Below are 25,042 nucleotides of genomic sequence, written 5' to 3' on the forward strand. Positions count from 1 at the left end.
TTAGACAACTTAAGTCCAGAATGAAGAGTTATGAAACTTTACATTAATGAAGACACGTCAGTGATATGTAAAGTAACCTCCAAACCCCTTTTTCCTCTTTCTAAAGCTGCATTAAAATCAGAACTTTAAAGTACAGATGATGGCAGTGATGGGTCAGCTCCTGTCTCCTCCCCATTACACATGTACTGTGCTGACTCATCACTGCCATCACCTGTACTCCAAATGAAGACATTATGATAATGCAGCAAAAGGAACTGGGGGTGAAGTGGGTGTGTAAAATATATATTCTATATCCTTTGACTTGCAAAGTTTTAAAACTTCATTCTGGCCATTAGGGTATGTGTATCCGCTGCTTTGTGGCTCTGCTGCAGAACTGCAAACAATGAACAGTATAATGCTAATCAATGTGTTTTAGAATCTGCAGTGCACATGCTGCAGATTTCTCAGTGGTTTTAAATCCACAGCATGTGAAATCTTTCTGTGGATTCTGAAGTGGTTTGACACTTGTTCCATTGTCCAGGTGTCAAACTGCAGGGGAAAGCCGCTGGCAAATCGTAGGAAAACCGCATGTCGCTTTACCTGTGGTTTTACCTACAACTCTGTGCAGAAAAATCTGCAGGGAAATCTGAACTGTGTGCACTCACCCTAAGTTGGGCAAGACAGCCCATATGGAGCAGTGGTAATCTCACAGGAATAATTCCAATCTGAGCAGCTTACATTAACCCTTTCTCTGCTTGTTCATGTGGGAAATCTGCACTGTGTGCACTCACCCCAAGTTGGGCATGATATAGCACACAGAATGCTTGTCGCCATCTTAATTGTCTGTGGCCGAATTGGATCTCTGGCAGAGATTATACGTGCACGGAGAAGAGAACACACAAGACAGAGAATGTATCATGTCAAAATGATTCTCTATCTTTAATCCGAGATGTACAGTTTTTATAACAGAAATCGTGTCTCACTGTTACATCATGGGTGCATTTCCAATTACTGTTTACCTTAGCAAATTAGTATTGATCTCATATGTTCCCATATCGCTACATAATCATTATGTACATAATAATCGTCTTCTAGCCTGGTCCACCCAGTATTGCATGAAGCCTAGGTGGTTTATACAATACAGAAAAGTCTTAGAAAATCAGAAGTATCTTAAAGCTACATGATTCTAATATTTGAGCAAAGCATCCATATAGTGGTAGTTTTTGATTCTTGTATATATTCATATGCCATATATTTTCCCCTTAACAGTCCCTCCTTTGGAGATATGCAAAATCAAAATCCTAATCTCGTCGAACCTATTGATCTGTCCTCCCAGCCTACCTATCTCAACAATGCTGGAACCTAACTAACTAATCTTCACCGTATATACGGGATGACCCATCTCTAGTAGATGGACCCCCTCCTAACAGACTTTGCACAGGAGGAAGTCAGATCCTAGTTTCTCCCTCGTTGGCTTGCTTCAGGCAGGCATATTCTGGAGGTGGTGCTCGCATGGTTTCATAGGGACATGTTTGTACAGTGATCAGTGAATTTTAAAAACCCCAGTGCACATGCTGTGAATTTTTCTGCACGGATTTGCTGCGGTCTTAAATCCGCAGCATGTCAACTTATGCAGATTCCGCAGTGGTTTGACACCTGTTCCATTGTACAGGTGTCAAAACATGGGGAAAACTGCAGACAAATCAGCAAGTAAAACGCAGGTCACTTTACCTGCAAATCCACGCAGAAAAATCTGCAGCACAATCTGCACTGTGTGCATTCACCTTAATTCCTTCAGAATATTTTGAACATCATGTGAACAGATGTCTCCTTTCTTGCAGCCTCATACTGCTGATTATTGTGCACTAATTATATTTTTCCTTTTCTAGGTGAATGAGGCTCAAAGATGATGGAGATATGAATCCCACTTACCAGGTATACAGTCCACTAATCCATATATTGCCTGTCCCAATGATGGCAGCACTGGGCTCTGAAACCTGTGTATGAAAACTGTGCCCTGCTGTGTCTTGAAATGCAGTGGGTCTGAGGGACAGGCTGTGACAGCAGGGAGATTTAAGCTTGGGATCTGGTTTCTCTCTGTATGCAGCCTCCATTGGTCCGGCTCCTGGAGCTTCTGACCGTTCTGGCAGCAAGGAATACACTGGGTGGCAATGTCTGCAGACTTGCTGGCTGATGGATTGCAGGAGATCCCTGTAAAGGGGATTTGACCAGTCCATAAGCACTAATGGGACTGGTGGACAGGGGTGGTCTTTGACAATACCTTGTTGTGTTATAGTGCTACATTCTAAATTTTAGGGGGGGGGGATCAGTAGTATGAAGTCATTGCTGTAATGCTAAATCCACATGACATGCTGAAAGTGACAGCAAAGCTAACTTGACTATTTCTAAATGTTTCATGCGTTTTGTTTTTTTTTTGTTTTTTTTTTCAGGTTGCCAACAAATGAGAAGGTTCATGGACTACAGGCTGCATGCTGGGTATATACAACATTCTACTCTAAAAATGGGGGTGTATTTTGTCCCAATGATGGCAGCACTGGGCTCTGAAACCCATGTATGAAAACTGTGCCCCACTGTGACTTGACATGCAGTGGGTCTGAGGGACAGGAGTTTTATGGATACCACATGTGGACATATTAAAAGGGGGTTGTCCAACCTTTTTCTTGGGTTTATAATCCCTTTTCTAATTGGGTTTCGTCAACCATTTTGCACAGTTTTGCTTTTGCATGTGGCGTTTCCCTGCACATTCTACTTTGATATGAGATGAAGTCCTAAATCTGCTGAGGAGCTGTGAAAGCCAGTGTTGCAATAGCATGCTGACTGATTCTCCTTAACTCCTTCTGCAGCCAGCAATAGACAATGCCACATAGAGGCTATAAAAGGCAAACTGTAATGCAATAATTGGCCCCAAATACAGTAAACATTGTCCTGAAAGTTATAAAACTCCATTAATCGTTTTCTGCATATCTGTAGCCATTGAATAATACAATTGTGGCAGCTGGCTTGTTGGGATGGTGCCAAGCGGGGGACTCTCCAATATCAAAGTACAGATGTCTTGGCAATAGCTTGGTAATTATCTTAAACTTGTAACCTTTTGGTACAGAAGTTACTAATATAATTTACTTTGTTTTAGGTGATGGAATTGAGAATCAAGTTGAAATATCAGGTATATTGCCCATTTTTATTCTTGTGAATAAATGTGTTCTGTCCCAATGATGGCAGCACTGGGCTCTGACACCTGTGATAGAAAACTGTGCCCTGCTGTGACTTGACATGCAGTAGGTCTGAGGGACACTGGTACCCATAGTATAAGCTATAAATGGCACTTAATTTATATGTACAGTTGTCACTTATGACTGTCTCTTTCCCTGATATGGGGGAGAAGGCTTAAAGTTGCAAAAAAACACTTTATAATCCAGCATGGAAGGCTGTGAATTTTTGCAAAGAGGAAATTTGTCATGCTTCAAGATTAGACAACTTATGTCCAGAAGAGTTATGAAACTTTACATTAATGAAGACACCTCAGTGATGTGTAAAGTAACCTCCAAACCCCTTTTCCCCTTTCTAAAGCTGCATTAAAATCAGAACTTTAAAGTACAGATGATGGCAGTGATGGGTCAGCTCCTGTCTCCTCCCCATTACACATGTACTGTGCTGACTCATCACTGCCATCACCTGTACTCCAAATGAAGACATTCTGATATTAATGCAGCAAAAGGAACTGGGGGTGAAGTGGGTGTGGAAAATATATATTCTTTATCTATCCTTAGTGACTTGCAAAGTTTTATAACTTCATTCTGGCCATTAGGGTATGTGTATCCGCTGCTTTGTGGATCTGCTGCAGAACTGCAAACAATGAACAGTATAATGTTAATCAATGTGTTTTAGAATCTGCAGTACACATGCTGTGGATTTTTCCACGGTTTTAAATCCACAGCATGTGAAATCTATCTTTGGATTCTGCAGTGGTTTGACACTTGTTCCATTGTCCAGGTGTCAAACTGCAGGGGAAAGCCTCTGGCAAATCGTAGGAAAACCGCATGTCGCTTTACCTGCAAATCTGTGCGGAAAAATCTGCAGGGCAATCCGTACTCGCCCTAAGTTGGGCAAGACAGCCCATATGGAGCAGTGGTAATCTCACAGGAATAATTCCAATCTGAGCAGCTGACATTAACCTTTCTCTGCTTGTTCATGTGACCTCTTCAAGTACTAATGGTCTGACTTTTCTGTTTCTTTTGCAGGTTAGTAATCTTTGCGCCCTTGTCTGCAATAATCCTGAATGTGTTAAATAAAAAAAATACAAGTACATGGTGGTTTCATGATTTCTGCAGAGTTTGACTGAGTTTTCTTTCATATACATGTATATTTTCAGCTGTAGCAGACAGATCTAACACATCTGTAGGGTGTATCTGGGCAACATGCAGGAGCCTTACAAATTGTGCCTAAAGCTAGTAGATGCCTCTGGCTCATGTGCCTCTACCCTACAGAGGGCAAAATACCCACTGCATCTGCTGCACCTGTTTTTATAATGAAGAGCCCTGTAGCACAATTCATTCTTGGAATTTTCTTTTTGCATGTTTTCTGGGTCTAAAAATCACTTGTGCATTTCAGTGCATGGGTTCAAAGTGTGTAACACATCAGGCAAAACCAGCCCAATTCTGTTTTTCAAAGTGTACTACAACTCGATATTCAACATCTATACTAGTGAAACACTGGATGGGATTGTCCTGGGTGAGATTTCCAAATCCAAAAAAGACCAGCAGCAAGGGTGATGGAAAGAATTCCCACTACGATAGATAATGCTAAAATGGTTCCATCTGCAAAGAAAAGAAGCTGTTAACTTTCTTACATGTTATGCCCAGAGTCAAAAATCCCAAAGTCATGGACATTGTCTCTAAGACTGGGTCCACACTGCATTCAAGGGGGGTGTGTTTAACGCATCCATTACATAGTGCATCTGTTACATAGCGTTAATGTCACTAACGCACCCATAGACTGCAATGTAGCACATCACTAACGCATGTTATAAGCAGCATGCGTTAGCCATGTGTTGGCATTCTGCAACAGACCCTCGGACACGGTCTGCATCGTTCGAGGGTCCATCACTGCTAGGGCTGTGCATAATGCAATCACATTAGGGAGTAGTGTTAACGTAGTCCATCGACACAATGTGAACCTGGCTTAAGGTCTCAAACTCATGAGAAAAATGGACGAGTGCAATCCGATAAAAATCCACTTGCAATCTGACCAATGTTGTTCAATGAGTTACAGCTCTTCTACAAACTTTTTTTTTCTTTTTTTTTTTTTTTTTTTTTCCTCAGCTGAAATTGCACTTGCTGTGTATCTCCTAGAAGACTTGCCAATGATTTGAGAAAAATCACACAGCACTCGGACATCACTCGCATAGTCCAATTTTTATGCACCGTTGTCCTTAGAAAAACCGGCATTTCATGTGTGGTGTACAGTAAAATCAGACCAGTTAGAATAGATATACATATAGGCATGGCCCCTTCCTAGGCTACAAATATCAGCCCACAGCTGTCTGTGTAGCCTTTGCTGGCTATTATAGGGGACCCTATGCCATTTTTTTTGGGGAAAATAAATGTCCAGTAACTTGCACACTGTAATAATTGTATTTGTCACTGACATCTATAATCTACCTATTCTATATGGATTTACTGTATGTAAACCATGTCTTCTATCCTGTCGGCTCCTGCAGTGATTTTACAGAACCCAGAAGATGTATTACTGGCTCTTCTTCTGTCTCTATTCAATATAAGTACATATAGCTGTCAGTGGTGTATATACAGTATTTATCTAACCTGTTAGTGTGATTTTACTCTACACACGCACTAATTGGATGGATGCTCCAGGACTAATGTTTGGTGCTTCCTAACACTGGCAGAAAGCTGGTAATATAGAAATCTGTGAAAAAAAATAAAACAATTGGCTTTTATTTATGTATTAATCTAAAGCTCAAATACATAAAATAAATGGTGTGTGGATCAGATTTAGGTACAAAATAGTCACAGATCAGGTCCAATATTACATTAAATAAGGAAACTATAACTAGGGAACAGCGAGCTGATTACTCCATTTCCCTAATTAGTGCCCCTGCTCCGGACTGTACAGCACTAGGTGGCATGTGATTATTCAGGTAAAAAAAATAAAGTTAGAGCAGGCCATATGACACTAGCTATTCCAATCCATGGGATGCAAGAGATCACTCTTATTAAGAATGCATCCCAGGACAGAAGTTTAGCCTCTTAGGCACCAGAATTACTGTACCAACAGGGTCAGGAAAAGACAAAGTACAAGAGCGTAGTATAAAGAGACTTAAATGAGTTACCCAAAAATGTATAGGAGATGTATATACTCGACTGATAAATCCAGTCAATATTGGGGCTGAAGGTAAAGGAGAGTATAATGCAATCTTAGAGATAAATATGACCAGGCTAGATAAACTATAAGGCTATGTGTACACATAAGTTGGAAGTGCTGCGGAGTTTGAAAAATCTGCAGGTCAAAATACCTGCAGTTTCACACCTCACAATGGTGAAGGTTTGAATCCGCACAAAGAATTGACATGTTGCGGATTGTAACCCGCAGCATGGGCACAGCGGTTTTGGTTTGACCATTGTAAAGAATGGTACTGTACAACGCAGCAGAATCCGCAACGTGTGCACATAGCCTTATGGACAGATATCAGACACATATATAGCTAGCGAAGCTGAGCTGTTCATTGATTTCCCTCCCCATTCCTGGACTAGGACTTGAGCAAAAAAATCCAATGGTCTCTTCTTTCTGCCCCAATATTTTTGATTGGGGTCGCCCAAAAAGAACGACTTTAGGTCTCCCTGATGGACAATGACCATGTGGCGAGCTAACGGCATATCACTTATGATTGATATCGCCAATATGGTCCCCAATCCTAACTTTAAGGGGCCTTTTAGTCTTCCCCCACATAGTTTTTGGGGCATGTGCACACATACACAACACCTGCAGTTGGCAAAATCTTTATTCCTACATAGTCTGCCAGTCACTGACTTGTTTTTATATATGTGAGCTTATTTAGATTAATACATAAAAGCAAATTTTGGGGTTTTCACCCATTTATACCAGACCTGTTATCCTTGGGTTTTTATTTAATATACAAATCTGCCAAATCAGTGGTGTGAGTGGGTGTTATAAAGAGATCAGCATTCCCAGATCTGCTACATCTACAGCAGAGAGAACTCTGCATCTCAACAGCTCCACACATTGCAGTAATCAGGGTCTCTGCCCCTAAATCAAATGTACCATAGCACATAGCTATGGCTACAAAATTGTAGCTATAAAACAGTGGTGTTATGGTAAGTTGCATAGATGAGGGTTTGTTTTTGTTTTTTTTTGCTTTGTTTTTCTGGGAATTGCTGTCATGTGTAGTCTTAAAGAGCGGTATATTTTTGTGAACATGCTTCCTGTGTTGTTCCTCCTGCAAATTAAAAAAAATTGACAACTTGGTGTTGTCAACGCCGCACGTCCCCTTTGTCAATTGTCTGTCCTAGTTACAGAGTTGTCGCTTTAGGCTAGTTTCACACTAACGTATAGTCGAGCCGCGGACTTCCTCCGTGAAGCTCCACCCACGGCTGCACCTCCTCCGGTCAGCTCCGCCTACATCGGCATGCGTACCTTATCTTTAGCATTGGGTATGCAGGCTGTGCCGATGTATGCGGATGCCTCCACATGCGTCTTTTTTACGGTGCGGCGAACGCACCAAAGTGCAACTCGTGTTCGGCACAGGTTTCTGCACCGTCAAAAAGACGTATGCGGAGGCATCTGCATACATCGGCACGGCCTGCGTACCCAATGCTAAAGATAGGGTACGCATGCTGATGTAGGCGGAGCTGACCGGAGGAGGTGCGGCCGTGTGCGGAGCTGACCGGAGGAAGTTCGCAGCTCCTCCATACGCTAGTGTGAAACTAGCCTTATTCCTCCATTGTCAGAAGTTGCTTCCAGATCCTGGGAACTTTAGGCGACAGATTTTATAGCTGTAAGCTCCGTTCAGTTACCTGATTTTTGCCGTTGTTCCTGAATCCGGCATTCCTTCCACCAGTCTAGTGGGAGGATCGGTGCCAAAAGCTGAGAGAAGAGCTCCAACGGGCAAGGAGATGTACATCCTGGCAACGCTAACTCGTATGGCTCATGTGTCTCATTCCGATAGAACATTCCAACACTGTAACTGCTGGAAAGGAAATAAGGGACAGTTTTCAGACACAACAGTGACCACAATGAACTTGTACCCACCTTCCATGATTGGTCCCACTAACTGCTATAGATGAACTGGAAAAGTGTGTGGATAAGGAGGTACATTCTACACTCTTGCCTGTGTAAGGAGGTGACCGAGGCTGCCGTGTGCCTTCCTCTCTTTGAATAGTATGCACATTAAATGCGTGCGGTTTCATAGTATTTATTTACTGTTGCTGTAATGTGTATGTGCTTGACGTGTTGTGTATAGGAACAGGTAACCGTAGTATGGGACTAGAATAGTGAGGCACACCAGAGATATGCAATGAGAGTGTCAGCATAGAGTTACTTGGCATAAGGGGTTTTATAGGCTGGGAGGAGTTACAGATGGGTATAGTACAGAACGGGGATATAGTGATGAGACCTCCTGGTTATTAAGGAGAGAGCCCAGGCGGCCAGGGCAAGAAGTGCTGCAGCAACAAGGCAGAGATTGCCTGGACTGGACAGGGATTGTCCAGCGAGGCAGAGATTGTCAGTGAAGACAGGGAAAGCTTCAGGACTGTCATTGCATGAGAATTGTGCTGCATCTGTGCTAGGAACTCTGTTACTGAGTAAAGTTGCATTGTTAAGCATGGACATAGTGCCTGGAGTTATTTGTGAGCACCTAGTATCTGGAGCCGGGATGGCCGAAGCAGAAGGGACTCCAGAATCTAACGTGAGTGTCTACTTTATGTTTCCTTTGCGGGGAGCCAGGGTGTGGGAATGCCACAGCATCTCGTCACGACTACCACCCTGGCCTCCTCACATCTGAGCCACCAAAATATCCCAACTGCATTACTTTGTGTTAGATTACAGTGGCATCACTGTGTGCGCTCTTCTAGTACAGCGACATCACCATTGCTCCTGTACTGTGCACAATCTTCTAGCGACATCACAGTGTGCGTTGCTCCTGTACTGCACGCTCTTCTAGCAACATCACCATGTGCATTGCTCCTGTACTGTGCACACTCTCCTAGCGACATTACCGTGTATGATACTCCTGTGCTGCGCACGCTCTTATAGCAACATCACAATGTGCATTGATCCTACACTGCACACTCTCCTAGCACAGGAGCAACGCACACGGTGACGTCGCTAGGAGAGTGCGCAGAGTACAGGAGCAATGCACGCAGTGATGTCGCTAGAAGAGTGCGCACAGTACAGAAGTAACACACGGTGATGTCACTAGGAGAGTGTGCTCAGTACAAAAGCAACGCACACGGCAATGCGCACTCTCCTACTACTGCAACATTGCTGTGTGCCTTACTCCTGTACTGTGTGCACTCTCCTAATAAAGCGACATCATTGTGCACTATCCTTCTTCACATCTGAATTGGGGGGCTCAATTTGGAGTCTGTCACAGATTCCACCAAAACTACAGGACAAAATAAAGCAGCATATTACACTATGTCGGGTAAAATTGATGGCCACCATAATGGAACAGAAGATCGGAAATAAAAGCAAAGCCTAATGTGACATCACTATGTGCTTTATTCCTAAACTGGTAAAACATCATCCCTGCGCTATAACAACACTAACGCAGTACAGTGACATCACTGTGTGCTCCTTCTGCGCTGGGACACATCATTGTGTGCTCCTTCTGCGCTGGGACACATCACTGTGTGCTCTCCCTGCGCTGGGACACATCACTGTGTGCTCTCCCTGCGCTGGGACACATCACTGTGTGCTCTCCCTGCACTGGGACACATCACTGTGTGCTCTCCCTGCGCTGGGACACATCACTGTGTGCTCTCCCTGCCCTGGGACACATCACTGTGTGCTCCTGCGCTGGGACACATCACTGCGTGCTCCTTCTGCGCTGGGACACATCACTGCGTGCTCCTTCTGCGCTGGGACACATCACTGTGTGCTCTCCCTGCGCTTGGACACATCACTGTGTGCTCTCCCTGCGCTGGGACACATCACTGTGTGCTCTCCCTGCGCTGGGAAACATCACTGTGTGCTCTCCCTGCGCTGGGAAACATCACTGTGTGCTCTCCCTGCGCTGGGACACATCACTGTGTGCTCTCCCTGCGCTGGGACACATCACTGTGTGCTCTCCCTGCGCTGGGACACATCACTGTGTGCTCTCCCTGCGCTGGGACACATCACTGTGTGCTCTCCCTGCGCTGGGACACATCACTGTGTGCTCTCCCTGCGCTGGGACACATCACTGTGTGCTCTCCCTGCGCTGGGACACATCACTGTGTGCTCTCCCTGCGCTGGGACACATCACTGTGTGCTCTCCCTGCGCTGGGACACATCACTGTGTGCTCTCCCTGCGCTGGGACACATCACTGTGTGCTCTCCCTGCCCTGGGACACATCACTGTGTGCTCCTGCGCTGGGACACATCACTGCGTGCTCCTTCTGCGCTGGGACACATCACTGTGTGCTCTCCCTGCGCTGGGACACATCACTGTGTGCTCTCCCTGCGCTGGGACACATCACTGTGTGCTCTCCCTGCGCTGGGACACATCACTGTGTGCTCTCCCTGCGCTGGGACACATCACTGTGTGCTCTCCCTGCGCTGGGACACATCACTGTGTGCTCTCCCTGCGCTGGGACACATCACTGTGTGCTCTCCCTGCGCTGGGACACATCACTGTGTGCTCTCCCTGCGCTGGGACACATCACTGTGTGCTCTCCCTGCGCTGGGACACATCACTGTGTTTTCTCCCTGTACTGTGACATCATTCTGTGTACTATTTCTGCACTGTGATATCTCATTAGACCTGTGCTTTGACATACGTTTGTGCAAATATTAGATCTGCATTTGCAGTTTGTGATTGGGTACCAAAATAGAGAAAATATTTTGCAACTTACCCATCACTTTCCTTGTAAAATTCAAAGATGTGACATGATGCATATGGTGGGTGGATTCCACTATAAATGCCCAGTGCTCCTTGCAATGCTAGGATGGTGCTGTCGTGCTTAAAAGAAAGATTCTTGTGTCAGTATTTAAAAACTAACAAATGGGGTTTTATTACAACGTGACTCAAAAGAGCTTTTTTTGTAATCAGTAAATGAAACTTTGATAATCAAAAAGAGGATTTTTTCTTTAGTATTTCATGGAATGGTTAAAATAAAAATCATACAAGGTATAGCACATAGCAAAGTGGTCTATACCAGTACCAGGCATCTCAGTATATAACAGTCAGGAATGAGCTAGTCTTATTTCCCTGTTCACCAATTCAGCAGTCTGTAATAATATACAATCTATATCCGATGTCAGTGTTCCCCAACTCCAGTCCTCAAGAGCCACCAACGGTTCATGTCTTCAGGATTTCATTAGTATTGCCCAGGTGATGGAATTATTGCCTGTGCACCTACTGCAATTATCAACTGGGCCCTACTAAGGAAATCCTAAAAACATGAACCGTTGGTGGCTCTTATGATGCATATACAGCAGTCTCGGTGCATCCTATGTGATGTAGATACAGCAGTCTCGGTGCATCCTATGTGATGTAGATACAGCAGTCTCAATGTGTCATATCTAATTATCATTTTGCCAATGATTCTCATAAATTCACCAAAAGTCAATCCCAATGAAACCTAATGGTTGGTGACTCACATCCAATGCTTCCATGTGTGCATTATAGCAGTCCATACAAGTGGCAGCTTTCTTCTATGCAGTCTTTGTATAGTAATGCACCTCTCATGTCTGTAGCACAAGGATCAAATATAATAATATCACACATTTATAGTGTAAAGGCCCCTTTACATTTAGCGATGCACCAGTGATCCCAACCAGCGATATGACCCGGTCAGGATCGCTGGTGCATCGCTAAATGATCGCTAGTGAGCTTCCACACAGGAAGATCTCACAGCGATATAGCAGACGATACTTACCTTTCAGACGCGGCGATCCTGACGTCCTCCGTCCGCGTCCAAGCGTCGCTCGTCGGCGCCAGCCGGAAGCGCCCGACGAGAAATGGAGCTGCGCGATCAGTGATGGACAGCGGGGTAGTCGGTCGGAGGTAAGTATCACACATAGCGATATCGCTGCTGCATCACCAAATCGGTGATGCTTTAGCGATATTCTTAGCGATATCGCTATGTGTAAAAACCCCTTAAGTACAGCCATCACTTACCGCTGAGTACATCACCATTTTTAGCAGTGAAGATTTTTTAACAGCTTCTGTGAAATTCCGAAGAACGGCATCCACAAGAATCCCTTAAAAAATAAAAATTAATCAAAGCTAAATTTAATAATTTAAAAATATTTTGCTTTAATTATTTTTTTAAAAAGAAACTATCACATTTCTAATCACAACTGAGGTCTGACTAATAAAAATGGGTATTCTCTATCAGAATGTGTCACTTTCTAGAACAGCCTAGTAAGTGATACATCACTGGGATCAGGGTCTAACCCTCAAACATCAGGCTGCTCTCAGATTACATAGCAAAACTGAACTGCTGACAGATTATGAATATCAGAATAACCTAGCGCAGATAGGTAGAAAATACTGGGATTTGTAGAGCTGCAACAGCTGTAACGCCAGAGATTGGAAAACGCTGCTCATTAAGATGTTGGCTATAGATTATTAGGTCTCCTACCCTGAGGACAGATTGTGATTACTATTATTGAGCAGAATACACTAGATAACCACTAGGGGTCAGTAAAATGTTTCTCACTGATGAAGGAATTAAATGTATTAAAGGGCCCCTACCTCCGGTGAGTCTGGCCTTCTCCTTAGGTTTGTGGAGAGCCATATGGGCCGTAACATGAAAAGCGGTGATAGCTTCCAAAGTTTCCAACACGTCCGGTGTGGCCCATGCAGGTAGACTAAAATTATGAGACTTCTGCAATCCAGACATTCATACCATATATAGAGCAAAACGTTAAAATAAAGAATTATTGTAAAGATCTCATAAAATGATAGTGTAAGATTTACACAAATAAACTAATGGTCTGGCTGCATAGGTCCCGGAATAATAAGAAAAATGACACCTGTCTTGTAGAAATCTGACTTACCAGTGCTGAGAAATCAAGCATTGAAGCCACATGCAAATTAGCCTGGAAGTGCATTGGGGCAGGTTGATGTACTCAGACACACCCCCAATGCACTCACTGCCTAATTTACATGCAGCTTCAAATCTTGATTTCTCAGCACTGGTAAGTCGGATTTCTACAAGAGAGGTGTCATTTTTATTGTTGTTTTATGACCTATACAGCCATGCTGAATAGTAAAATTGAACACTTGTTAATCTGACGACTATCCCTCCTGGCTCCTACAGACAAATGCACAGTAGTCTCAGCGGAGCATTCATGTGTCTGACTGAGCAGAGGAGAGTAAGGCTCTGCCAGACACTTTTGCCAGTGGATTTACCTGCCCATTAAACAAATAGATTGGGCATGTTGAAATCCAACTGCCCAATCCCTCTTTCTCCCGACATCTGCCATTGGGGGACAGGTAGGAGGTCCCCATACACATTAGATGGGTTTGGCTGTATTTTTTTTCTTTTAACTAATACCAGTGAGACTAATTTTATTTTGGGCTATGAACCCCTACGCCAAAAAGTACAGAATTCAGTCCTTACCTGACAAAATAACGTATCATACACCGTCCCCAACCGTCGAGGGTCCGCTTGGTCTACACTATAACCGGTGATGTTTGCTATCCGTGCAATGAAATCCTAAATAAAAAGAATATTATCAATATAATTCTGAACATAATTATCTAAATGTTCTGCTTTTCTTCACATTGTAAATTTAAGAAACTCCTTTCTTTTTGCAGACACCACTAGGGGGAGCTCAAAGCATGCAACATATAGAGGGGATGGGGGATTATTACAAATCACACAGAATGAGTTGCAATCTTCACCAATCTCAGTCCCACACCAGGCTCTACTTTTTGTCGCAGTGTCATGTGACCACTGCAGCTAATCACTGGCTGTAATGGTCACATTGCAGGCTGTTAGGAAAAAAAATTAAATATATCCCATAGGTGCAGATAATCGTAGAGTTCAACTTGCAATACCCCGTTTCGCTGGTGACGTTGCGTTAAGTTTGTAATTTAAAGTATCTACCCTAAATAAGTCAGACTGCAGTGTAAAGCATGTAGGAGGGACAAAGCAGCAGACTGACTTGTGATAAGAGAGCAGCAATTTTTCACTCTACTTCCAACTCTAATTATTGAAGACGATGAAACTAAGGTATAAGATGGGGAACAATCTCGGTCACAGAGGGTGCGACCGCAACCTGGCCCCTGACCAACATTCCGAGGACGTGGAGCAGGAGAAGGTGAGTAGAATGTTTTTTTAACGCTTTAAAGAACAGCAGCAGAACAGAACGGGGGACATGATACATACCAGGATGAGGGGCATATGTACCAGGATCGGGGCATATATACCAGGAATGGGTGTATATATGCCAGGATGGGAGACATATATACTGTATATTCCAGGGTGGGGGGCATATATATCAGGATGGGAGACATACAGTGGGTACAGAAAGTATTCAGACCCCTTTCAATTTCTCACTCTTTGTTTCATTGCAGCCATTTGGTAAATTCAAAAAAGTTCATTTTTTTCTCAGTAATGTACACTCTGCACCCCAATCTTGACTGAAACAAACAGAAATGTAGAAATCTTTGCAAATTTATTTTTAAAAAAACTGAAATATCACATGGTCATAATTATTCAGACCCTTTGCTCAGACACTCATATTTAAGTCACATGCTGTCCATGATCCTCCTTGAGATGGTTCTACTTCTTCATTGGAGTCCAGCTGTGTTTAATTAAACTGATAGGACTTGATTTGTAAAGGCGCACGCCTGTCTATATATGACCTCACCGCTCACAGTGCATGTCAGACCAAATGAGAATCATGAGGTCAAAGGAACTGGCCAAGGAGCTCAGAAACAGAATTGTGGCAAGGCACAAATCTGGCCAAGGTTACAAAAGAATTTCTGCATTTACTCAAGGTTCCTAAGAGCACAGTGGCCTCCATAATCCTTAAATGGAAGAAGTTTGGGACCACCAGAAGTCTTCCTAGACCTGGCCGTCCACAATCAAACTGAGCAAGGAGAAGAGTCTTGGTGAGAGAGGTAAAGAAGAACCCCAAGATCACTGTGGCTGAGCTCCACTCAGTACAGACCTCACCATGGTTGACCACAGAAGCTGAGTGCATGTGCTCAGCGTCATATCCAGAGATTGTCTTTTCAAAATAGATGTACGAGTGCTGCCAGTATTACTGCAGAGGTTACAGGGGGGGGAGGGGGGGGGGTCGGCCTGGCAGTGCTCAGACCATACGCCATACACAGTATCAAATTGGTCTGCATGGTTGTCGTAGCAGAAGGAAGCTTTTTCTAAAGATGATTCACAAGAAAGCCGCCTGCAAACACTGCTGAAGACAAGCAGACTAAGGACATGGATTACTGGAACCATGTCCTGTGGTCTGCTGAGACCAAAATAAACGTATTTGGTTCAGATGGTGTCACGCGTGTGTGGCGGTAACCAGGTGAGGAGCACAAAGACAAGTGTATCCTGCCTACAGTCAAGCATGGTGGTGGGAGTGTCATGGTTTGGTGCTGCATGAGTGCTGCTGGCTATGGGGAGCTACAGTTCACTGAGGGAACCATGAATACCAACATGTACTATGACATACTGAAGCAGAGCATAATCCCCTCCCTTCGGAAACTGGTCTGCAGGGCAATATTCCAACATTATGAGTTTAAACAGCTCAAAGACAACCAATGTCTTAATAAAAAAACGAGGGTAAAGGTGCTGGAGTGGCCAAGCATGTCTCCAGACCTAAACCATCAAACAGAAGGTGGAGGAGCGCAAGGTCTCTAAAATCCACCAGCTCCGTGATGATCCACCATAGGCCACCGGTGAAGCTCTAGTGACCTCAATGCCCAGGACAGCTAAGGCAGTGCTTAAACATAATGGCAGCCACATAAAATACAGACTCGGCACAATTTGGCCATTTTCACTTAGGATTGTACTCACTTTTGTTGCCAGCAGTTTAGACATTAATGGATGTGTGATGAGTTATTTAGAGGACACACCAAATTTACACACTTATATGAGCTGTACACTGGCTACTTTACATTGTATCAAGGTGTCAGATCTTCAGTGTTGTCCCATGAAAAGATGTAATAACTTATTTACAAAAATGTGTGGGGTGTACACACTTTTGTGATATACTGTTTACTAGGATGCACCCAGAATGGGTGATATATATACCAGGATGAGTCCAGGATAGGAGACATATATACCAGGATAGGAGACATATATACCAGGAAGGTAACCTAAGATGGGAGACATTAGAACGGGATTGGGGGAAACACATACATCTGACCAACATGTGGGGGGGCATCGGATTCTAGTTATGGTACTGGAAACAAACATGGTGAGAATGCACATCCGCACCTCTGTATCGTACCTTCCAAACGTTCATCCTGTTCTGATACTCCGGCAGCTGAATGGTCTCCTTCATTAGCTCATTGAATCGGGGGCAATCTTTGGAAGGAAATTTTAGTAGCTACAGAACAAAGCAAACAAACACATGGAGTTACTTTTCTCCTTGGCCAGCGTATTTTGATGCAGGGGTAGAGCAGTGAACTGAACATTTGCCCAAGAGAAGGAAATCTTAGCCGTGGCTCTGCACACAGATTTGATAATACAGTATTCATCGATATCCATATGGCAGCCTCAAGCACATACAATAGCCTGGCTTATTGGGAAGAGTTGGTAACTTTCTGGCTTAAAAAGGTAATCCCATCTGGCATGACGACATGTCCGATAGACCCCACAACTGGGATCTGCATATGTCTAAAAATTGGGACTTTGTCACGGGGTACCAATTACATAGCAAGTGAAAAACCTCACTAAAAAATACAAATACCGTATATAAGATACAGATTAATATTATTCACACAAAAATAAAATACTAGTGGCAAACCCATAGGTAACTGAGGTTTGCAAATATTAGGTTAAGGGTGGCACGTAGAAACGAAGCACAATGTTTCAAATAAAGTTAATAGACATAAGTAGTCAGGAAGACGGGCAAAAAGAACTGTATAACAAGCGTAAAGTGAAAAATGTAATGTTTGCAGCTCTCTCGTGGTTTTGCCACACTCCTTCAAGTGGTTTTGCAGCGTTCTTTAAGGTGGTTTTGCAGCGCTCTTTCAAGTGGCTCTGCGACCTGCTTTCAGGTGGTGTTCTGGCTCTTTTTCAGGTGGTGTCGCAGCACTCTTTCAGGCAGCTTCCAGTCTGCCTGAAAAAGATGGCTTGTACACTTATACCCTTACCTATACTTATTAAAAAATACACTTTGTTTTGAAAAATGTAATGTTTGCAGTGCTCTTTCGGTGGTTTAGATGTGATATTTCAGGTGGTTTTGCGTCATTCTCTGAGGTGGTTTTGGTACGCTCTTTTGAGTGGTTTTGTGGTTATCTTTCAGGTGGTTTTGCGACGCTCTTTCAAGTGGTTTTGTGGCAGTTTTTCTTGTGGTTTTACAGCACTCTTCCAGTTGGTTTTTCAGCACTCTTTCAGGTGGTTTTGCGGTGATCTTTCAGATGGTTTTGTGCCGCTCTTTCAGGTGATTTTGCGGCACTCTTTCGGGGGCTTTTGCAGTGCTCTTATAGATTGCTTTGCGGTGCTCTTTCAAGTGGTTTTGCAGCACTCTTTCAGGTGGCATTACGGAGCTTTTTCAGATAGTTTTGCGTTGGTCTTCCAGATGGTGTTGTAGCAGTCCTTCAGGTAGTTTTGCACCACTCTTTCAGGTAGTATTGCAACGTTTTTTCAGGAAGTTTTGCGACGCTCTTTCAGGAGGTTTTGTGGCACTCTTATAGGTTGCTATGCAGCGCTCTTTCAGGTGGCTTTGCGGCGTTCAGGTGGTTTTCCAACACTTTGTGGTTGTGAGGCGCTCTTTCAGGAGGTTTTGCTGCGCTCTTTTAGGTTGCCTTGCAGGTGGTGTCGCAGCACTATCTCAGGCGGCTTCCAGATGCTTTCTAGCTGAAAAAGACATCTTGTGTACATATACCCTTACCTATACTTACTGTAAACTCACTTTGCTGTTTGAATATTCAGTCTTTTAAGCATTTTTCTTCCACCTCAGGTTTTGAAAAACACTTGGTGGAAAAAAGAAAGTACATGCTTGCTCCAAACAAGGCACTGCCCAATCCAAAGGTTGCAAGAAAAGACTTTAGGGGAAAAAAAAACCTCTCTGAAAACGCTTTAAAAACTTTAAATATCTTCTGAAAACGCTTTAGGCAATGAAAAATTGCTCCTAAAACTCTCCCAGAGAAGGAGCGTTTTCTGACGCAGTGTCCTAGAAAACTCGTTGTTTTTGACCTTTTCCAAAAAAAAAAAAAGTAGAATATTCTCCGCTGAGGATCCAGTTTCATTCCATCGTCCCATTATGCCCCAACGCATTTCCCCTTTCTATGTGAGGTTCATCAGGAAACTTGAGGATAAACAAGCCGACCGCTATCGATAAGCGTTCTATGTCTTTAGCTCATGGAAAGTGGCACGTGGATATCATTCATGTCAGAAATGGAGACATGACAGCGAATGCACAGTTGGCTTCATATATATTTCAGAAGGCTCCAATAATTACCAAACCAGCGCACTTGGCAATTTTGGAGGCTCCAATATAACTGAAGCGAGAAAGCCAAGCCTGTGCACTCACCTTGTCATCCCTGTAACTGTGCAACGTTGCCCCATTCCCCAACTCAATATTGCCTGCTTTTCATATCTCAGCTCGTGAGGAGAGCCTCCATGTTCTGTAACGTACGGATCGCCCCTCGTAAAGCTCGACTTTGACATTTGAGAACATCTTGTTTCTTGATGTTTGATCTGTATTAGTGCAACGAAAGAAATGTTCTTATCTGAGGAATGCAAGGTCACTCGTACTCTAGAGGTTGTTGACAGCACAGAACAAGAGACTCTCCGGATCTCCTCAGCACCTTGTGTTAACTTCAGCAATCATTCAATCTCGTAATGTCAAGAGCCTTCCCTTGCATGGAATGGTTTCCCAATCCAGGCACTGTATAGTAAATTTAAAGGGGTTGTCCATTACGTAATCAACTCTGGACCTCACATAATTTCAAACAATCTATACTCAACTCTCATTCCAGAGATGTTGGCGCCACTTTTCCCGGAGAACTTGTTGTATCATGTACAGGATGTAGTCAATAACCAGCCGCTATCCGATTGCAGCTCATCCCTATTCTGTCCTCTCTGCTGAAATAGTAAAATCTGCAGTTGAAGAGCCGCCGCTCACAACAAATCACGTCACTCTCGACACCAGCGCGGCGCTAACTTCGAAAGGCGAGTATAGGTTTTTTTTTTATTTTAATTAGGATCCTGATTAATCTTTAGTGGACAGCCTCTTTAAAGTGATTTTCCGATGAAAACAAGTTATTACCTATCGATAACTTACTGATCGGTGAAGGTCCGAACACTAGGATCCGCATCAACATCTCTGCGGTGAAGAAATGCGCTATATCTTACCCTGTCTTGGGATATAGGCACAGTATGGACTGGAATTGGCTGCCATGGAATATCCGGATGCCATTGTTGGGTTCCATTTGGAGGATACAATCCCGCCAGGTTTGCCTGAGCGCTCATCAAGGTCCGGTCATAGTCTGTGCTGCGCACATAGATCTAAGATTGAAAAGCAAAGTTATTAAAATCACTTTCGTTCCACACTGGACATTTTACAATTTGCAATTACGCTCTTATTTATTTATTTTAACCTATGTCCTGGTGAGCTTGTGGTAGGATTCTGCATTTGTTTTGTTGTATAAGAAAATGCAGCAGATTCTGCTTTCCCATATAAAGAGCCACTGCAAAGAAATGGGTCCCTATGGTGGCCAGAGTCACATGCTCGCTGAGCGTTCGCACAGATGCACTATGTACCGAGCCTAAGAGACAGTCACTACCCCCCAGAACCGACGTCCCAAAGTCCCGTGTGCAGGAGTAATTCCATAATTCACAAAGGGGACTTTAGGACAACTGGTCCATTGGTCAGAACCCAAGTGGTCATACATTTATCAATTATTCTGTGGAATTGGTGATCAAATGGGAAAAAAACACCTTTAAATACCATTCTTTTTATTATAGAGGTTATCCAGGATTAGGATAAAGTTTCTACTTAAAAAAAAACATGACCACAGGCCGTGTCTGGTATTAGAACTCTTCTCCATTTAAAAGAATGGGGCTGAACTGCAATACCTGACACAGACCATCAACAGAAGTGGCGCTATTTCTGAAAGAAAAGCCAATCTTTTTTCCTTATAGAAGTGAATAGAGAAGTGTTCGTAAGTGGATGGAATGAGCCAAATTCCAGAATACTAATTTTTCCGCAGGGAGGGATTCAAGCATGGCAACTTCTCTACTCACCTGGATAAAATATCTGATTTACCATTCTTACATTTAGTAAGTGTATAGCTGCAGAACTCACATCTATAAGGTATACGTGGCATATGTGTACGTGGACTATGAAGATAGGAATAGCAGAGTACCAAGATCAACACAGAATCCTCATAGGCGGTGCTACGGGTGACATGTACAGCACAGTATATCCATACCTCCCAACTTTGAAAGAGGGACTAGTGCGTAACGGCAACTTCTATTTTACGCTAAGCCATTTCCTAGCCTCACTAATTGCTTTGTATGCACCCATACAAATATATTGCTCATAGTGAGATCTATTAGTGTTCCTACACATGACGGTACAGCTTTCATGACCCCCCCACACACAGTATGATGCCCCCACAGGCCTCTCTCACACACTATGATGTCACCACAGCATACCACAAACAGTATGATGTTGATGTCCTCACATCCCCCACACTCAATATGATAATCCCACAGCCCAGCTGCACAGTATGATGCCCTCACAGGTGCCCACAAACACAGTATTATGTCCTCACAGCACCCCACACACAGTGTGATGCCCCCACAGGTGCCCACAAACACAGTATTATGTCCTCACAGCACCCCACACACAGTGTGATGCCCCCACAGGTGCCCACAAACACAGTATTATGTCCTCACAGCACCCCACACACAGTGTGATGACCGCAAGACCCCCCACACACAGTATAATGTGCAAACAGGACCCCGGAACACAGTGTGATGCACTGCAGTACATTCCCCCACACACAGTAGGATGCCCCCAAAGCTCTTCACACACAGTATGATATCCCCCACAGCACCTCACAAACAGTATGATTTTGATATCCCTAGATCCCCCCACACTCAGTAAGATGACCCCACAGCCCCCAAACACAGTTTAATGCCCTCAAAGGCCCCCCACAAACAAAGCATAATGTCTGCATAGCACCCCACACACAGTATGATGTCCGCACTGCTCCCTACACTCAGTATGATGATCCCACAGCTCCCCCCACACAGTATAATGTGCCCACAGCCCCCCATACACACAGTAAAATGTGCGCACAGGTCCCCTCACAGAGTATGATGCCCCCACACACAGAGTATGATGCCAACACACAGTATGGTGCCCCTCAAATTGTATATTACAACTCATACAGTATGTTGCTCTACAGTACATTCTCCCATAAACTATTATGCCTCCATAGCCCCAAAACATTATAATGCTCCTGCACACAGTATAATGCCAACACAGCCCCCCACACACAGTATGATGCCCCCACACACAGCATAATGCCCACACAGCCCTACAACCAGTATGATGCTCCCCCTACAAAAAATGATGCCCACCACAGTACCAAAACGCATTGATTTCCCCACACATGCATCACACTTGCCTTTCACATCCCTGCTTGCTGCTTCTGGTTTACTTGTCTCTGTAGTGTCTGAAAGCTTGCTAAAACCTTCATACCACTTGAGAATGTGAGATAACTTGAAGGTCCCTGTTGGACCTTCAGGCTCTTCCTAGAAAGAATGGTGAAGCAAGGACTTGCCGGCTCCTTGCGCCACCATTACATTTAGCTGTATCTGCTTTCTGTGGACAGTGGACACAGATGCAGTTGAAGACAGAACGTACAGCGACCTCCTGGGAACAGCTCCTCCAATTCGGGAGTCGGGATTATCATGGTGGATCCAGGATGGTTGTGTGCACAATTATGAGTACAATTTTAGGCCTTTTTTAAATCTGTTTCTATTATTATTATTATTATTATTATTATTATTTATTGTTATAGCGCCATTTATTCCATGGCGCTTTACATGTGAGGAGGGGTATACATAAAAACAAGTACAATAATCTTAAACAATACAAGTCATAACTGGTACAGGAGGAGAGAGGACCCTGCCCGCGAGGGCTCACAATCTTCAAGGGATGGGTGATAATACAGTAGGCGAGGGTAGAGCTGGTCGTGCAGCGGTTTGGTCGATCGGTGGTTACTGCAGGTTATAGGCTTGTCGGAAGAGGTGGGTCTTCAGGCTCTTTTTGAAGGTTTCGATGGTAGGTGAGAGTCTGATATGTTGTGGTAGAGAGTTCCAGAGTAGGGGTGATGCGCGAGAGAAGTCTTGTATGCGATTGTGGGAAGAGGAGATAAGAGGGGAGTAAAGAAGGAGATCTTGTGAGGATCGGAGGTTGCGTGCAGGAAAGTACCGGGAGACGAGGTCACAGATGTATGGAGGAGACAGGTTGTGGATTGCTTTGTATGTCATGGTTAGGGTTTTGTAATGGAGTCTCTGGGCAATTGGGAGCCAGTGAAGGGATTGACAGAGGGGAGAAGCTGGGGAATAGCGGGGGGACAGGTGGATTAGTCGGGCAGCAGAGTTTAGAATAGATTGGAGGGGTGCGAGAGTGTTTGAGGGGAGGCCACAGAGCCTCTATTTTCTATGAAGTAACATTATTCTCGTGTGAAATGAACCCGACCAAACAAGTTTTTTTTATGTGGATGTAAAAGGAGTAATTGCATTTAAACACTTAATCCATCTGAAGACTGTGGTCAAGTGAGCACGGTGTATGATGACTGCTTCTGAGCATTACATAGGCCGACCAGTGCATAACATCACAGACGCAAACCAAACTCAGTGGTATTCATTTATCAATCTACACTTAACGTACATTGGAGTAATCGGCTACAAATGTATAAAGCATGTAAGAGTTATTAAATAGGTTTGCACCCCTATCATAGGCCATTGCTTTGTTAACCCCTGTTGCTACCTGATGAACCGATCATTACTTTGCTAATGCTATGTTGATTTTAGGATATGTTGTTTTATGTAATGCAATGTTTTAAACTATTCCATGAGTTTATATGTAGGAAGCGCCACATCTGTGATGCAAGGGATTGGTGTTGTGTGCATCAACACATTTTGGAGGAGAAATACGCCAGATCTGTTAGGCGTGATGTTTGAGGTGTTGCATACAAAGCATAACTAGTAAGGGTATATACACACACAATGTCATTACAGTTCATTACAGTGCGGGTGCTCATTCCAAGAAGGCAGCGGTGTGCATGTGTGCTTGAAACTAAGAAGAACAATGTACTGCAGGATGGGGCTGAATAGTAGAGGAGCTAAGAAGAGAGATATACTGCAGGATGGAGCTCTGTATATAGGGGCTGAAAGGATATACTGCAGGATAGGGCTCTATATAGAAGGGCTGTGAGGATGTAATGCAGGATGGGGCTGTATACAGACGACTGAAAGGAGAGATGTACTGCAGGATGGGGTTCTGTATAGAGGGGCTGAAAGGATAGCCTGCAGGTTGGGGCTCTGCATAGACGGGCTGAGAGAATATAATGCAGGATGGGGCTGTATACAGAGGGCTGAAGGGAGAAATATACTGCAGGATGGAGCTCTGTATATAGGGGCCGAAAAGATACACTGCAGGATAAGACTCTGCATACAAGGGCTGGGAGGATATAATGCTGGATGGGGCTGTATACAGAGGGCTGAAAGGAGAGATGTACTGCAGGATGGGGTTCTGTATAGAGGGGCTGAAAGGATATACTGCAGTATGGCGCTGTATACTGGGGCTGAGCAGTTGAGTTGTGTTTGTAGCCTGCTGCTGAGAAACCATTGATTAGGAACTGCAAATGCTGCTTTGTTGATGTATATGGCAGATGATTATCTTTTGTCATATGCATCAAAAGAGCAGCATTTGAAGTTTCAAGATATGATGCAGATGTCACGCTGTGACGGTCTTCGGTAAGGAAAAGGCGCCTCAAACTTTCCCTGCAACTGAAACCTTTACTATCCCTGTCCCTGGGGTACTCTTGAAGGTAGAGAGGCTCGGGTCTCCAACCTTTCTATGCTCCTGTTAAATCCAAATCTGTTCCTTCTCCCACCTCATGAGGCCTGGGACAGAAATGGAAGGTAAACAAGAAACAAAGACAAAACAGGGATAACAGAAAATCTCTATCATACAAACGCACTCACCAATAATAGGGAGGATAGGGACAGGGAGGAGTAAACTAAATGGGAACCGGGCTAGGAGATAAACACACACGTACTTCAGCAAACTACAGATGACTACAACTACAACTACTCAGCTTTAGCACTCAGCACAGGAAGATGAATCTTTCACCGGCAAGAACTAAATGCCCAGAGCCAGAATATATAGAGGGAATAAATGATAAGCAGTTGAAGCTGAGAACAACCAGGCTGTATGGTCTCAGCCAGCATGGAAAGAGTCCTTAAACCTCTCAGCACTGAAGGAAACGGAAATCCACTTAAATTAGGACATGAATCACTATCTATAAAGAAGAACTCTGATTCTTTACCTGACGTGACAATCTATCTCCATTTCTTCCAGGGGGACATGACACCCTTGTGATAGCAGGATGGGGCTGTTTACAGAGGGCTCAAAGGAGAGCTAC

General features: G+C 43.9%; 1 protein-coding gene and 3 non-coding genes across 10 annotated transcripts in view; 3 read left to right on the top strand and 1 right to left on the bottom strand.

Moving 5' to 3' along the window:
* Window positions 1–894: 894 nt before the first annotated feature.
* The window catches only part of LOC141085536 (testicular acid phosphatase homolog), a 65,011-nt gene continuing 40,863 nt past the window's right edge, over window positions 895–25,042 (bottom strand). For 6 of the 7 annotated variants that reach the window (XM_073570971.1, XM_073570973.1, XM_073570972.1 and 3 more), the window contains exons 4-11: window positions 19,728–19,880; window positions 16,654–16,752; window positions 13,806–13,901; window positions 12,935–13,067; window positions 12,356–12,438; window positions 11,088–11,194; window positions 8,049–8,221; window positions 895–4,814 (exon numbers count right to left, since the gene is read on the bottom strand). In XM_073570971.1, the coding sequence (XP_073427072.1) occupies window positions 4,699–4,814; window positions 8,049–8,221; window positions 11,088–11,194; window positions 12,356–12,438; window positions 12,935–13,067; window positions 13,806–13,901; window positions 16,654–16,752; window positions 19,728–19,880 (960 nt within the window). In that variant the 3' untranslated portion in view covers window positions 895–4,698. The remainder of the gene's footprint in view (window positions 4,815–8,048; window positions 8,222–11,087; window positions 11,195–12,355; window positions 12,439–12,934; window positions 13,068–13,805; window positions 13,902–16,653; window positions 16,753–19,727; window positions 19,881–25,042) is intronic. The other variant, XM_073570970.1, reaches the window with a different exon arrangement.
* Window positions 1,943–2,033, top strand: LOC141085690 (small nucleolar RNA SNORD88). Its single transcript, XR_012231369.1, has one exon. It is a non-coding gene; the product is annotated as a small nucleolar RNA SNORD88 (small nucleolar RNA).
* On the top strand, window positions 2,514–2,604 carry LOC141085691 (small nucleolar RNA SNORD88). The gene has a single exon (XR_012231370.1). It is a non-coding gene; the product is annotated as a small nucleolar RNA SNORD88 (small nucleolar RNA).
* LOC141085696 (small nucleolar RNA SNORD88) lies at window positions 3,202–3,292 on the top strand. Its single transcript, XR_012231374.1, has one exon. It is a non-coding gene; the product is annotated as a small nucleolar RNA SNORD88 (small nucleolar RNA).

The sequence above is a fragment of the Dendrobates tinctorius genome, unplaced genomic scaffold, assembly GCF_039654945.1.
Source record: "Dendrobates tinctorius isolate UK_male_01 unplaced genomic scaffold, ASM3965494v1 ptg000028l, whole genome shotgun sequence".
Lineage (NCBI taxonomy): Eukaryota > Metazoa > Chordata > Amphibia > Anura > Dendrobatidae > Dendrobates > Dendrobates tinctorius.